Source organism: Urocitellus parryii, chromosome X (assembly GCF_045843805.1).
Source record: "Urocitellus parryii isolate mUroPar1 chromosome X, mUroPar1.hap1, whole genome shotgun sequence".
NCBI lineage: Eukaryota > Metazoa > Chordata > Mammalia > Rodentia > Sciuridae > Urocitellus > Urocitellus parryii.
This window is the reverse complement of record NC_135547.1, coordinates 1,884,986-1,900,557: the sequence shown is the minus strand read 5'-3', so window position 1 is coordinate 1,900,557 and position 15,572 is coordinate 1,884,986. Positions and strand designations below refer to the sequence as shown.

Here is a 15,572-nt window from a genome sequence, read left to right as displayed (position 1 = left end):
AGTCACTTGGCTGAGTTCTGGGGCAGAAGTGGGTTTATTTTGGGGTCTGCCTACCAAGCTGACTGGGGGTGCTGGAGTGAGAAGGCAGATCTAGGAATGGGCTGACAGCCCCAGGGAGAGCCTAGGCCTCCACAGCCCGGCCGTTGATGATGCGGATACGGCGGATGATGTCCTGGATGGCTTGGGAGGTAGTGCCCTGGCCCCCAATGTCTGGGGTGTGCATCTGTAGAAGATGGGAAGTTTAGGTACATCAGGCATGTCAACACCTGCCCCCATCTCAGGGTGAATTAGGGTTGCCCACTGTCTCCTGTAGCTTGCAGGGCCTGGAAATGCCACCAGGAGGGTAGGGGTACCAGCTAAGGCCCAGAAGCCTACCTGGTACCACCCTCCCCTTGGGAAACACAGTCAATGCTGGTCACTGACTTCAGCCTCTCCGGCTGGTCACAGCAGCTCAACATGGGTTAGAGGAAGGAAGGCCACAGCATGGGGCCAGGAAGGGACAAGAGGAGCCTTACATTTTCGTTGTCCATAGATGCTAAGACAGCTTTGCGGATGGAGGTGGCATAAGAATGAAGCCTAGGAGAGGGAAGAGCCAGACTTTGGTTGTCATGGCCTAGAGGGCTGGCCAGAAGGCTCATGGCTGGGTACTGGGACATTACTTACTTGAGGTGGTCTAGCATCATGCAACTTGCTAGCAGTGTGGCTGTGGGGTTGGCAATATTCTTATTGGCAATACTCTTGCCTGTGTTCCTTGTGGCCTGGAAAAGGAAGGACAAAGTAGAGTGGATGGAAAACATCAAGGGCATAGGGACAGATGATTACACTCATGTGACGTGCCTAGCAGAGGCATAACTCTAGATAGAAAGCAAATGAAGGGATGCCAGGGGCTGGGGAGAGGAAATGAGGAGAGACTGCTCATGGATGAAGTGTTTTCTTTTGGGGTGCTGGAAATATTTGGGATTTAAATAGTGCTCATGTTTACACACCATCATGAGGGGTGTGAATTAACAATCCAACAAGGCTGCTGTAAGAGAAAGATGGTGGCATCCAGGCACTTACCGTCTCAAATACAGCATACACATGGCCATAGTTGGCCCCAGCCACCAGGCCTGGGCCTCCAACCAGCCCTGCGCAGACGTTGTTAACAATGTTGCCGTAGAGATTGGGCATCACCATAACGTCGAACTGCTGGGGCCGGGACACTAGCTGTGGAGCAAGGAGAGGGCTAAGTGTGAGAAGCTCAGGGTGCCCAGGGCAGGAAGTTGTGGAGTTAGGTGGGTCCCTACCTGCATGGTGGTGTTGTCCACAATCATGTTCTCAAAGGTGATCTGGGGGTAGCGGGCAGCCACCTCCCTGCAGCACTGGAGGAAGAGTCCATCACCCAGTTTCCTAGAGGGAGATGAGGAGGGACAAAGGACACCAGCTTGATCCATCATCACAGACAGAGGAACAGGGCATGCAGAGGGCCTGAAGGTTAAATTCTAACCTACCCCTCCATTTGCAAAATGTGCATAATTTTGTCCCACTAAGTGTGTTCTGTAGTGAAGCCAAAGACTTTAGGGACAGTAGGATACACTCTTGGGTGTGAACCCTTGGAGGGTAGACATTGTCCTAGATCCCGAGTCCCTGAAAACAGGCCACTCCAACTGCCTGAAGGATGACTAAAGAGTGGGTAGGAGGACCAGGTTACATACATGATGTTGGCCTTGTGTACAGCTGTCACTTTCTTGCGCCCACTCTCATGGGCTAGCTTGAAGGCATATTCGGCAATGCGTAGGGACTTGGCCTTGGTGATAATCTTCAGGCTCTCCACCACTCCTGCCACGCTCTGAGAAGGGGCCAGGAGATTAGTGAACAGCACAATGGGGGGTGCTATGGGACATAGCCCTATTGCTGAGTACTTCTGGTTTCTCCCTTAGGTACAACCCTTGTCCTTTGGGGACCACCTCTTCCTGGTTCCTTAAGGTCTCTCTTCAACACTGACCCTGGCTGAGCATATCCCCAGATTTCCATAATCCAACAGGGTCATCTGTTTTTTGTTTTGTTTTTAAATTTTTTTTTAGCTGTAGTTGGACACAATACCCTTTATTTTATCTATCTATCTATCTATCTATCTATCTATCTATCTATCTATCTATCTATTTTTATGTGGTGCTGAGGATTGAACCCAGTGCTCACACATGCTAGGCAAGTGCTCTACCACTGAGCTACAGCCCCAGCCACAGTCACTTGGTTTTGCGCACCTCATGCTCCAGGCTGCTGTACTCGCCCTCTGTATTTTCCCGCACAATGAGAATGTCTATGTCCTTGTGACGGGTCACCACACCTGGCAGGCTCTTACAGTGAATGACGTTAGCGTAGAGGTCCAGGCTTGTGCTACAAGGGGGACAGAGAAAGAGGCAGGCTAGGCCTGAATGGCAGCTGGCTGGAGGTATGACTCTGCTGGCACAGCCGACCCTGGGCTTCGTTGAGCCACCACCCCATGTACTTGGCTCTCACCGAAGGATGTTGTTTCGGGATTTGTGAGATGGTGGCAGGTTATGGTTTGTTTCGATGTTACCTACAGAACGAAAATAAGACAGGCAAGTTGGAGAGGGGCTCCTGGCCCCAAGTCCCTTTGCTTGGCCCAGGGGATGTGAACTGAAGGCTGCTCCAACTGGAGGAAAAGATGGCTTTCAGCATCAGAATACTTCACAGAACACTAGGATGTAACTTCCAATGAGGGTAGATGCGTGTGTGGTTTTTTACCAATGGATTCTGAAGACCCAGAAAAGCATCTGGCTCATAGCAGGCATTCAGTAAATATTTACTAAATGAATGAATAAATCCAATTGGCAGCTGGCAAGGAGACCCTACCACTCCCTGCCCAGGATCTGCCCTGATAGAAAGTGACCATTCCTGCTTATCAGCAGGCTGGCTGGCCAAGCCAAAACCATCAAAGTGACTTTAAATGGGATTACTCCTAGGCTCAGGGGCAGTCAGGGTCTGCCTGGAAAACGCCAGGCTCTGTCACATGGCCCAGGCACTGAGAATGGAAGCAGGGGCCCAGTGAGTCCCAGAAGCCAGCAGCCACTAAGAGAAGGTAGACAGAGGTTAACCAGCAGAAAAGCCTTTTTGACAGCCCAACAGGAATACCTGATTCTCTGAGCTGCCCCTACCCAGACTTCCTTCACCCAGAGTGCCTAGGGCACTCTGTAGCTGCCATGTATACTCTTCAACTTGACTACCAGCACCTACGGCTCCACCTGGTTCATCACTGCTCACAATCTCCTTACAGAGCAGATGATGAGCTGAAGAACGCAGAGGACCTGAGCCCAACCAAGACAAACTCAGGAGGGGCTACCAGAATCCTCATCAGAGTCACAGCATCAGCAGGCATGCAGAAGTTTCTATTCAGACTCTAAGCACAAGAGTCCTCTCTAGCCAGAAAAATCCCAAAATTGGAGCCATGGGTCCCCACAAGAGTCACCTTGGGCTGGGCATGGTGGTGCAGGCCTGTAATCCCAGTGACTCGAGAGGCTGAGGCAGGAGGATCACAAATTTGAGGCCAGCCTCAGCAAATTAGCAAGGCCTGGTCTCAAAATAAAAAATAAAAGGGTTGGGGATGTGGCTTAGTGGTTAAGTGCCTCTGGGTTCAATCCCTGGTACACCCCCCACCCCAAAAAAAGGTTTGGACATAAAAGAACTCAGTGCAGAACCCTACCTGGCCCTTGAGCTTACCCTTCAGGGCCACACGGTTCCGACGGATGGCCATGATGGCATTGCGAATGTCCTCCTCATCAGCATTGGAGCTTACATGTACTTCTTCAAAGTCCACTGGCACACATGCATGCCTGGGGCAGAGCTGGGTCAGGGTGGCTGGCTCAGGGCCTCCCATACCTCTTCCAGGAAACATGCCCAGGCTCTGGCTGAGAGGGGACTAGGCCCACCCACGCCAAATGATAAGGACATGCTTGAGCTCTACAATGCAGTGAGCAGGACTGCCACCCTCCCATATCAAGCCAGCCTGGTGGGAATGGAAGCTTTCCTGTCACCACCTTGCTAAATGCTCAGGAAAAGCCCTGGCTAGTGGCTTCTGGGCTCACTGCCCTTACTGGGACAAAGTTCTCAGAGCCCTCTGTTGGAGCTGGGGCACGACCTTCCCTAGGGGTCAAGGCAAGAAAAAGTGGCCTGAGGTCTCCATACCTGAACACAGACTTAACATGCAACATGAGCTCTGGCCCAATGCCGTCTCCTGGAATCATAGTCACTGTGTGTCGTCCACCATACTTAGCTGATGGAGGCTGGAAAGATGGAGAGGGTAAAGACCGGCCTTTGGATATTCCCACATGCTCACTGGCTCAGCAACCCAGGGGCTCAAGCTAGTTCCTTTCTTCCCACCAGCAATGATTCCATACACTGGCCAACCTCGTGGTTCTAGCTTGGTGTATCCCCATCCCAAACAGGACTGATCATCTGAGTCCCTGGTCAGCAGCAGCCCCCAGGCCCACCCAAAGCAACTAAAACACCCCCCCAAATCTAACTCAGAGGAAAAGAAGAATACTCACAATTGTTTGTTGCTAGAAGAAAGACAGAAAGGAAGAAGACATGAATCAGCCAAGGTTGGAAGAACAAGGCTGTGACGGAGAAACCGGGATCTTTTCTCTGGGGACAATGTCTAGCACAACTTAGGGAAGGGTGAGGTATGAGTAACCTCTGGAGACTGTGCCTCAGAGGGAAGGACACAAAGGCAGGGAGCAAAGAGGCACGGGCACTTGTGCATGCATATGTGTATACACACACTGCATGTGCACACAACTGCACACACAAACTTGTGCACCCCCCAACATATGGACAACTATACTCACACTTAGGCACACACGCCCCTGGGGGGTAGGTACTTACTGAGGAGACACTCCTCCGAGGGACCTCATGGGTACCCAGAACCTGCCAAAGAGAACCCAAATCAAAGTGTTGGTTGTTCAGCCCTGAGAGTCAAGTTGGCCAAGGTCTCTTGACAGGGAGAAAGGATTAGCCCCACGTGCCCAAACAAACCCCACCTGTGCATCACCAGCACACAATGTGCCCAGGAAGGTTGGCTCTAAAGCCCATTGCCAGTGACTGGCCCTTGGAGCACCACTCGAAATTGTTCCAATGCTTCACGCCTCCTTTGGCTCTTGGGTCAGTTTATTAAAAAGCTTTATGTCCCAGGCTGGGATTATGGCTCAGCGGTAGAGCACTCATGTAGCACATGTGAGGCCCTGGGTTTGATCCTCAGCACCACATAAAAATAAATAAATAAACGTATTGTGTCCAACTACAACTAAAAATAAATATTTTAAAAAAAAGCTTTGTGGGCTGAGGATGTGGCTCAAGTGGTAGCGTGCTCGCCTGGCATGCGTGTGGCCCGGGTTCGATCCTCAGTACCACATGCAAACAAAGATGTGTGTCCACCGAAAACTAAAAAATAAATATTAAAATTATCTCTCTCTCTCTCTCAAAAAAAAAAAAGCTTTGTGTCCCCCTGCCCCCCCTTTTTTGCTTTTGATTCTTTTTTGGCCAATTATTGCTGTCCAGTGACATCTACAACAAGGAAAAATTGGCAAAGTAAATGTGGTGCAAAACAGAAATCATTACAACAAATCACAGGGCCATAACAATAATGTTATCATATATTTTCTCATTTTTCCTTATTACAAAAGCAACACACAGTCACTACAGTAAAAACAGAACCGGGAGATAAGGAGAAGAGAGCAACCAGCTGCTCTGTGACAAGGACTATCACTCCCTAGGGAATGGCCCTTCAGAAGAAAACTTAAACATGAATGTGTAGGGAAATGCAGCCATTTCTGGAAGACTCATGACAGAAACCAATTTCTAGGAAGGCTTTTGTAAAGGACTGCAAGCTGCTTCATGGCCTGGATGATGAATGTCCCCAACCCCCTAAGTAGGAAACAGCTGTCTAGCCATGCCAGAGCCACATCTGACAAGTTCAGAGCAAAAGCTGCCTAGGCCAAACAGGCCAGGTGCTGAAAAGTGACCCACTGTCTTCGAGGGAGAAGCCTGTGTCCCAGACCCTGCTGCAGGAGAACTTTCCTCCCTTCCCTGATGTGCTCCACCTGGGAACACACCCAAGGAGGTAGTACAGAGCCAAGGTACTCTTTGTTATTTGGGGAAGTCCTGCCACTTGCCCACTAGGCAGCAGCAGAGTGTTGTAGCCATTGGCAGAGGCACTGTGGCCATCTTCTAAAGAGCTGTGCCTTTCTACTAGAAGTCCCGAAGGCTCACATAGAATCTAATCATTCTCCATCTGGGTCCACCTGACTTGCATTAACAAGGGATCCACTTGCCCAAATGCTAGCAATGCAGGTATGCCAGTCACTGGCCCAAGCTAGGAGGGGGTGACCAACTGAGACCACAGTCCCAAAGGCACCTCGTTATCTGTGTGGCACATGAATTTGCAGCCACAGACACACTTGGGACTTTGTTTTCTTTCTAGCACTTGTCAACATCTGGATTCATCTTATTTGTAGTCTCTCAATACAAGCTTGGAGAAGGCAGTTTATGGCCTACCCCCAGAGAGTTTTCCCTGATGTCCAAAAGCTGCCAAGCTGGGCTCCCAAAGCTTTACCTATTCCCTTCCAACCACCATTAAGGAACACCTCCCTAGTTTACTGATGTATTGCTCTCTTCCCATCTTCTAAGAGCAGAGGTCATGCCTCTCTTGTCTCCCACTGTCACTCTTCTCACTCTAAGTGCTTGATCCAGAGTTGTCACACAAGGGACATTTCCTTACTGAACAAGCACATCAGAAAATGAAGAGATAGATGGCAACCAGGCAGATCTCAGTCCAAATCCACCATCTGCTACTCTCAAGATGGCTTCATAGCCCCATCTGAAATCCCTATTTCATGTGACTGCTGGAAAGCAGGTATATGAGCTGTTCACAGGTCCCAATAGGGCAGCAGGGGTTGTGCTAAGGGACAACTGCCCCTTCACCCTATCAGACCCTCAGATCAGAGTTCAAAGCTATTGTTGTTGGAGAATATAGGGTTGACCCCTGCACCTCCCAGCAATTAATTCCTCCTGGGCCCTGTTTAGCTGTAGCAATGAGCCAGTATCCTGAAGGCCTACAGGTCTGGCTTGAAGTCTATGCAGTCCTGCCTATGTATGCCACCAGGGCTGAACCTCTCCCACACTTGCTTCTTATGCCAGATGTTTCACTGGGCTCTGGCCAAAGTCCCAGAGAGCTCTTCAGAGAGAGACTTCCCTGACCTTGCTCAATATAGATGCAGGCATCTTCCTTCAGGAGGTTACAAAGGTTCTGCCTCATACCTGGCTTGCCCCATGAAACTACCAAAGGAGCCCAGTATGAGGCAGGCTGGGATGTACACAGGCATGTATCATCCAACATCTTTTGATAGTTCCACAGAAACAAGGGTCCAGGATGCTGCATGCTCCTGCTGAAGGGCTCCCACATGCCACATCTTACTATATAGCTTCTCTTTGGCACTTTTCTGTTGGATCAAGTGCCAATAGTGGCTGCATGTTTTCCAAGGAGGTCCCAACAAGTGGGACCCTAAATCTGGAGTTCCTTTATAAGGTTTGCCCAGGACAACCAGTCTCAGGGCAAGGCTCCATCTGCCTATGAACTGTTCGCTGTTCCTTACTACCACCCCAAGGGCATCCATAAGCACCTACACATGGGGGGGGGGTGTCAGGGAGGAGAGAAATGTCTTCACCAACAGCCTGCAGGTACCATCGAGGACTCTAGAAATCCTTTACATGCTGCTGTTCTTTCATTAGTGATGTGGAAGAAGTCAGCATTTTAAAGAGAATTTCATAATGCATAAGCAGTCTCCCCCAGAGGACAGAGGGGAGAGCCTTGGCAAATGGAAGCATCCACAGGAAGTGTTTACAAAATCATGGAGTTCTGGAAGGTCAAAGTTTGCAGGATCCTTTGAGAATAAGAAGTCATCTCCCTTCACTGGACAGAAGGGAATTTGGAACCCAAAGGAGGAGGAGGAGCCTGGCCTAAGGCCAAGCAGTGGGTCAGTGGGGGAGCAAGGCCCGGAGGTCATACCTCTTATACCCCAGGGGCAATATTTGCTTGTAGCCCTATGTAGTGCTAAGCAGGACCTAAGCTATCCTCATCTCAAACATGTTTGAGAAGGGAAGAATCGGACCAGAATAAACAAGATACCAAATGCAGAACTGAGGAAGCAAAGACCTTGCAGTCTCTAGCAACCCCCAACCCCTGCCGCATCTTCGGAAACCCTGACTTCTCATTACTAGCGCTTGGGGAGAGAGGAGTCTGGGACTCTAAGAATGTGGGAGGGATCAGGGGTGACTGGCTAAGTCCAATTATCATGCACTAGGGCAGGCGGCAAAGCGGTCCACTAGGGAACCTGAGGAGGAATTGAGTATAGAACGGGATAGCCAAGGCGGCATGATCAAGGCGGGGCCGGGACACGTGACCACCTCAGGAGGGCTCCCACAAGCACACCAAGGAGGTGACACCCAGCCGCCGCGGCCCACCCACAGCCCCCGCCACGAAATACAGACCCCTGGCGGAGCCAGACCAGGGCCAACTTTGGCCAATCCCGTCACTGACAACAGAGGTGGCCAATGAACCCCGGCGCACAGCGCTCTTCCCCGCCCCTCTCGAGACCCGCAGCCAATCGAACTCCATTCTGCTCAAAGAGCGGCTGTCCCTGTCCTGGCTCCAAAGGGGTGCAAGGACCCCAGCAAGTGCTGCAGCTGTCCGGTGTCCCGTTCCCCACTCACCTCCCAAGGACGACAAAGGAGGGCTGGCCTGAGCACTGTCTTCGCAGCGCCACCGGCGGCCGTCGCCACCTTCAGCGCCATGACAGAAAGTGAGAGCCGCAGCAGGTTCCAACGTTAAGACACTGTTCTCGCGAGAGATCTGCAGGGCGAGAATCCTGAGGGCACCGGTCCAGCATTGCGCACGCGCGAGGCCGCGCCGGTTCCCACGCCCCCTTCCGGTGTCCTCAGTACCGCTGCCGCCATCTTGAGTGGGGGGCGCGGCCGGCTGGGCCTCTGGCTCGGGGAGGGGACACGTCAGTGCCGCCAGCGACGTCACGAGGCCCGACCCGGCCTGCTTGGCGCGATTGGCTGTCGCAGCCGCTTACGCGTCGCTCTTCCTCGTCTGCCCCGCGTGTTAGGGGAGCTCGCTCTCTTTTTCTCTCGGCAGAGAAGAGGCGATGGCGGCGATGGCATCTCTCGGCGCCCTGGCGCTACTCCTGCTGTCCGGCCTCTCTTGCTGCTCAGGTAGCGGCCTGGCCGGAGCTTGTTTCTGGCGAGCCTGTCCCACGGCAGGTGGTGCTGGGGGGTGAAGGGGTATGGGAGAAGCAGGGGTCTGGCCCTTCCCGAGGCTTATGGCTACCGGCCGGGCCTTCCTCTGAGAGGCAGGTGGCCTCGGGGTGCAGGGACCAACGTACCACACACACGTTTACCTAGCAGCCGGGCTGCTGGAAGAAACAGACATCCTTCTCGTCTGCTTATGGGAGAATCCCAATGCCAGCATCGTTCTCTTGGCCACCAGTTCCAACAGGGAAGGTGACACAAGTCCCTGCTCCTGCTCCCTGTCTCAGAGGGTAGTGGGACGGGAGCAAGGCTATACAGCACGGAGCAATAACGGTGAGAAACAGGGCTGGCAGAGAGGAACCACCTGAGCCTGTGCGGTGCAAGCCAGGCTTCCCCAGGAAAGTGAGAGCTAAGTGAGAAGGAGCAAGGACAGTCCAGACAAGGGACAGCAAGAGCACCAGGCAAATTAGGGAGCTGTTGACTTTCCCTGACACTCTTGGTGTGTTCATCCTAGGGTTCTCAGCTAAGCTGAGCCACAGTCTCACTGATTTACATCCGTGAGTGACTCTTAACACCTCGGTGGTGGTGGGGGGGTGAGTCCAGTGTATTTATGAAGTTGTTGGCAGTAGCTGCATCAGGTGTGGGGGCCTAGACTGGGCAGGAACTGCCTTTTGACCATACAGTTTCCTGAATACTTCAAGGCCAGCATCAGCCTAACTGGCCTCCCTGCCCATACCTTTCCCACCCACCCCTCAGGAATTCCTCAAGGCCATAGCCAGGAATTTTTTAAAAGGATAAACCTGACTATAAAACCTTTCAGAGGCTTCACAGTGTGCACACAGAACACTATGGTATCTGGCCCCTGAGAACCATCCTTCACTACCATTTGTAGGCATTTTCCTTCTGCTGTCCAGACCCAAAGTCTTTTCTTGACTTCCTTAACTTAAGCCATCATTTTGCCAGGTCATCACATTCAGAGAGCAGTTGGTTGAGAACTTTTCCCGCTTAGGGTAGTGTTTGCTTCATGCCCTCTGACATAGGTAGCACTCTTCTTTTCCTGTGGCTGTCTGTGGGTATGGAGATGGCTACAGTTGGCTCCTTTTTCTCTGGGCTGCTGAATTTACAGGGACAAGTTGTGTGCCTGAATCCAGAGCCCCTCCCATTTGCTGACCCTGGGAACCACTGAGGCTATTCTTGGCCTTCTGTCAACCAGCTGGGAACCCAGACTCTTTTCCTTATCTTGAAAGCTCCTGTACCTTGCCACCACTCTGCTTGGTGTCTCTGCTGAGGATGCTTTCAGTAAGTTGTCTGGGCAGTTCATGGCTCTACATTGAGGCTAGCCTGGCTCCCTGAGCTGCTGGGGTGTACCATACCCAGGTAGGTTAGTTATATGGCTTCCCCTTCGTAGGTCCAGGCACTAACACGAGTGGTGCAGTGAATCCAGCCTGTTCATGCTCCTCAAATACATGCACTTTCTCTTCCCTTGCCATTACATTGAGGTCTGCCTCTTTACCTGGCTGACCAGGAAGGTCTTCTTGCCCCACTGTTTCCTGCCTTCATAGCCATCAGACTCCCCTTTTTCACTGTACTTACTGTACTTATGCATGAGCACTGGGATTGGTCCCCCAGTCCACACCTGACAGGGGCAGAAGGACCTGTGTGTCCTCAGCTGACTGGACCTGGAAGGCAGAGCTGGGGCAGACCAGCCTAGCACATATAAGCCAGCTTTGTCTCCTCCCTGCAGCAGAGGCCTGTGTGGAGCCCCAGATCACCCCTTCCTACTATACCACTTCAGATGCCGTCATTTCCACCGAGACTGTCTTCATCGTGGAGATCTCCCTGACATGCAAGAACAGGGTTCAGGTGAGACAATGGGGCTTCAGTCAGGAGGGTGTGAAGTGGGAATGATTCTCCTCATTGGCAGTTGACAAAATCTGACCCAAGGGCCATGTTGACAGGGAGAATAAGGATTCCAATTCTTGGGGGTGCAGGAGAGATAAGGGCACAGCAAGGACAGAGATACCCATGTTTCAAACATGAATGTCTGGAACATGAGAAAGGGCTGGGGTCAGGCCCCTCCCTCTCTTTTCTGGTGGTTTGCAAGAGTGTGTCCTTGTGGGTGTTTTGTTAAATTATAACACTCCTTGAGTTAAATGCCTCTTAGGCACTCCTTGACCCTAGCATCTTCGTTTTAGGTGCTGAGAAATAACAAGGACGTTTTCATCATGGGTCTTCTGTTCACAATTAACAGACTTATGGGGGATCAAGTTGGGCCAGGCCATACTGCAGATCTGACCTATTTTCCCCCAGGAAGAGACAGAAAAGACAGTGACAGGGCAGTGGTTGGGTTCCTAATACAGCTCCAGGTTATGGTAGGCCTGTCCTTATGGTTCTTACATGGTGGCCCCTACCAAGCACACTGCAACCCCCAGACAGGCCTGGCCTCCCTGCCTACATTCCTGACACTGCTGTAGGTAACACGATGGGGTCTCTGCCTGCATCCACAGAAGATGATGATGACTCTCTCTTTGTCTCCTCATCCAGAACATGGCTCTTTATGCTGATGTCAGTGGAAAACAGTTCCCTGTCACCAGGGGCCAGGATGTGGGCCGTTATCAGGTAAGGGATGCTGAGCCAAGGGTCAGGGAAGGCTACCTGCTCGCGAGCATGACTTGAAGGCTGCTTGTATTGATACTATGTCAGCATTGGTAGGGTGGCCCCTCAGGTGTCCACTGTGCCCACCCCCTACCAAACACACTCAACCAGGTATCCTGGAGCTTAGACCATAAGAGCGCCCATGCAGGCACCTATGAGGTCAGATTCTTCGATGAGGAGTCTTACAGCCTCCTAAGGAAGGTAAGTATTGCTTGGAGGCCCCAGTGAGGGAGGGCAAGCCCTGCCCTCCTGTAGCTTCAGCCCTCTAGGGAGCTCACTCATGTGGAGCAGGATGGGCTGGGTGGGTGTCTTCCTGTGCTCCTACTCCACTCGCCCCACCTGTTACTTCCTCCTTTCTCTCCTTTGTTCTTCTGTGCTCCTGCCTTTCCTGTCCCTCTTCACCCCACCTAGACAACCCATTAAGTGTTCCCTGACCCCAGTACCTCCCTTGCAGGCTCAGAGAAATAATGAGGACATTTCAATCATCCCACCCCTGTTCACAGTCAGTGTGGACCATAGGGTGAGTGTCCTACTCCCAGGGGAACACTTAATATGTGGCACACCTCTTTTTAGAGGGTTGGGGGTTGAGGGAAAGTTCTCTTCCTTTGCAGCCCCAGCTCTACCTGTTGGGCCATCATTAACCAGTGTGCCTTGTGTGCCCTGAGGGCAGGTGACTGGATCTACTCCCCTGAGCTAAGCTTTTGGTGTTTTTTCTTTCAGGGTGCCTGGAATGGGCCCTGGGTCTCCACCGAGGTACTGGCTGCAGTAATTGGCCTAGTGATCTACTACCTGGCCTTCAGTGCGAAGAGCCACATCCAGGCCTAAGGGTGGCACCCCCAGCTTTGCTTCTTTCAATAAACAATCACTGGTTGTCATGAGTACATTTGGAACACAGGGCTCCTGGCTGACATTGCCATGCCTTCCTCACACTAGGAGAGCTGGGCACCCAGTGCGCCCTTTGCCCTCCTCAACAGCAGAGGTCAAACCTTCCCCATAGTGTCCTATGTCCACCTTCTCTGTGTCTGTCCTGGTTGCTGGCATGTTGGACATGGATCCATCCCTTTCCTTTCCAGCACCTGACCCCCTCAGTGAAGACTGCTTTGTTCTCTCCTGTTCTTACCTGGTCCCCTGTGGCAGAGCTGCCAGCCCTCCATCTGGCCTCCTAATGGGGCCTCTTCCCATGGTTGGCCTGGGATAAGTCCCTATGACCTCTGATCCTGCCTCCGGCTGGGGAGCATGCATGGGGTGCTGCTCTGCTGCACCTGTGCCTTTAGGAATGGCATGTACTCTAGCCTGGCCAGAGAAGGCAGAGACTTTTCTAGTTTCCCCATAATCCTTTAGTGTGTGCCATGGACACTCGTGGTAAAATGGCCAGCGTCATCTTCACAATGGCTTCTATTTGGAGCCTGGGGCATGAGCCACATACAGGTACTTTGCAGTGCTTTGCTGAGCAGTGAGGTCCCATCTTGCAGATGGAGTTAAATCTGGTATGTACCCCAACACCCCACAGCTATCCAGGCAGAAGCTGCCTCCAAACTCAACACCTTGGCCACTTTCTTATTGATTATATATATATATATATATTTAGTTTTTAGGTGGACACAATATCTTTATTTTACATTTATGTGGTGCTGAGGATCGAACCCAGTGCCTCATACATGGTAGGCAAGCGCTCTACCACTGAGCCACAATCCCATCCCCTAGCATGGGTATTTAGAAAACGGACTCCCCTACCTTGGAAAGCCCACTGCTTCCTCCTAGTGATCCTTCATGAATACCCAGTGCCTTCAGCACATCAGGCAGGAATCCATGCATGTGCTTGTGCACAATGCTCCGGCTCAGCCTTCCAGGCTTGGAATGTGCTAGGCACCAGCCACTTGCATGGTCAGTGGCACTAAGTAAGCACGGTCAGTGGCACTAAGTAAGCACCCTGGGGTCCAAAGGGGCTGGGTGCAAATTCTGTGAACCCTTTCCAGCTGCATGACTGCCTACTACAGGGTGTCAGGGAATTCTTGAGACTAGTCGGTAATGTCCTGGTACCTGAGAACACAGTCACCATTGGCCATTACAGAGAAAATGGTATAGCCATTCCAGAAAAAGGAGGCAAGGCCCCGAGCCTGCTGGGAGGACAGTATCCAGGCTCCCTCCCCTGCCTAGGCTCTGCCACAGGCCTGGGAGGGCTGGAAGGAGTAGGAGGGTGTGAGGGTGGGCTTGTCCACCTACCCAGGTCTGCTAGGGGGCCTCCTCCAGACTATAGGAAAGTGGGTTGAGGTGGGCACAACTAAAGAGTTGGGCCCAAGGGGATCAGAACATACTAGCTCAGGCAGATGAGCTTTCTGGAGTCCAGGGATAAAACCCAGTGCTGGGAGCAGTAGCTGCTCCCCTGGCTGCTAAGGAATGACTATTCTTTATGTTCTGCCAGCAGCCTAGCCTATGCAGGAAGAAGGCAGCCCAGTTGCTTTTCTTGGTTCTGGCTCAACCAGGCAGTTTGATGGTAGTAGGACCCAAATGTGAAGACACTGTTCCAGGGCATCAGTAGCCAAGTGCTACCAGCCCTCCTGGCGCCACTTCTCCTTGAGATGGCCAAAGGACTCCAGGCTCTGGGCCCATCTTGGCCCATGTCCTGTGAATACCCCATAAGAATAATGGGGAAGTAAGTCCCCAGAGGTAGGAACAGTTGGCCTTGGTTTCCACATATTCCCTCCCAGGGGCAGGAGGCTGATTTTGGTGTACCACACCCTTGGCTGAAGAAGGCCCAAGAGGAATGGGGGAACTAGTCTAACCCCCTTCCCTATTCCCACCTCCACTGCTTCAATGAGCCTGTCATCCACTCCCCTGCTCATTGTTATTCCTAGGCAGGACTGCCATGTGACATGCTGGGCCTTCCTTCCCAGAGCCATTCAGTGTGGCAGACAGATGAGGCTGCACCCCTATGTCCCTGCTTTCCTGGCAGGAGGATGTGGCTTCTGGAAATGGGCCGTTGGATTTCCCGCTCACCCATCAGAGCATCATATCCATCACCAAATTACTGCCTGCATCTCTGCATTTAGAATTTAACCAACTGCTATCTCTTTCTCCAGGATAAATAGCATGATGAGAATGAACACAGGGAGGCCATGATTCAACCAAGTAGAAAGGCAGCTTGCTTTATTCTTGAGATGCAGGTGGGGGCAGGGTGGGACAGCCTGCCTGCCTCCAATCTGGGGCTCTCCAAACCTGAGGGGCACTACTTGCAAACTGCAACACCTGGAAGTAGGTGAAGGCCAGATGTGCATCTCTCCTGATCAGCCCACCTGCCTGTCACTAGGTCCAGGCTTCTGGTTGCCACCAAGTCCTCTCCAGGCCAGACGGGTCTTCCACTTGTTGCTCATGGGGCTTGGTTTCAAAAATCCCCTTGATATCTAAGCACCCTCCTCAGACCATTCAGAAAGAGTGGCCCTGCTCCAGATGGCATCAGGCACAAATGTGGGCTCAAGTTAATTCTTCTTGGATGGACACTGCCCACTCAGTCCCTGCAGTCTCATTCTCCTCCAGTCACTGGGGAAGGATGCAGCCCCCAGGAGTGAGCCTCAAAAGCCATAGCAGAGGCTCCTCTTCCCCACCACAGAGTG

General features: G+C 52.1%; 2 protein-coding genes across 6 annotated transcripts; one reads left to right on the top strand and one right to left on the bottom strand.

Moving 5' to 3' along the window:
• Nucleotides 1-15: 15 nt before the first annotated feature.
• Idh3g (isocitrate dehydrogenase (NAD(+)) 3 non-catalytic subunit gamma) lies at nt 16-8,850 on the bottom strand. 3 transcript variants are annotated; one of them, XM_026412787.2, is made up of 13 exons: nt 8,767-8,850; nt 4,885-4,926; nt 4,548-4,559; nt 4,186-4,283; nt 3,721-3,833; nt 2,500-2,560; nt 2,244-2,376; nt 1,695-1,828; nt 1,287-1,389; nt 1,060-1,206; nt 664-758; nt 516-576; nt 16-223 (listed from the first exon to the last, which is right to left on the bottom strand). In XM_026412787.2, exons 1-13 carry the CDS (start codon nt 8,845-8,847, stop codon nt 122-124), a joined length of 1,182 nt encoding a protein of 393 aa, XP_026268572.1. In that variant the 5' UTR covers nt 8,848-8,850; the 3' UTR covers nt 16-121. The 3 variants fall into 3 exon arrangements, with proteins under 3 accessions (XP_026268572.1, XP_077650155.1, XP_077650156.1); XM_077794029.1 differs by lacking the exon at nt 4,548-4,559; XM_077794030.1 differs by lacking the exons at nt 516-576; nt 4,548-4,559.
• Nucleotides 8,773-12,832, top strand: Ssr4 (signal sequence receptor subunit 4). Of its 3 annotated transcripts, none has more exons than XM_026412789.2 (6): nt 8,773-8,855; nt 11,051-11,169; nt 11,851-11,925; nt 12,073-12,162; nt 12,416-12,481; nt 12,682-12,832. In XM_026412789.2, exons 1-6 carry the CDS (start codon nt 8,846-8,848, stop codon nt 12,784-12,786), a joined length of 465 nt encoding a protein of 154 aa, XP_026268574.1. In that variant the 5' UTR covers nt 8,773-8,845; the 3' UTR covers nt 12,787-12,832. The 3 variants fall into 3 exon arrangements, with proteins under 3 accessions (XP_026268574.1, XP_026268575.1, XP_026268573.1); XM_026412790.2 differs by lacking the exon at nt 8,773-8,855 and adding an exon at nt 8,947-9,270 and having other exon boundaries at nt 12,402-12,481; nt 12,682-12,830; XM_026412788.2 differs by lacking the exon at nt 8,773-8,855 and adding an exon at nt 8,964-9,270.
• The last annotated feature ends 2,740 nt before the right edge of the window (nt 12,833-15,572 follow it).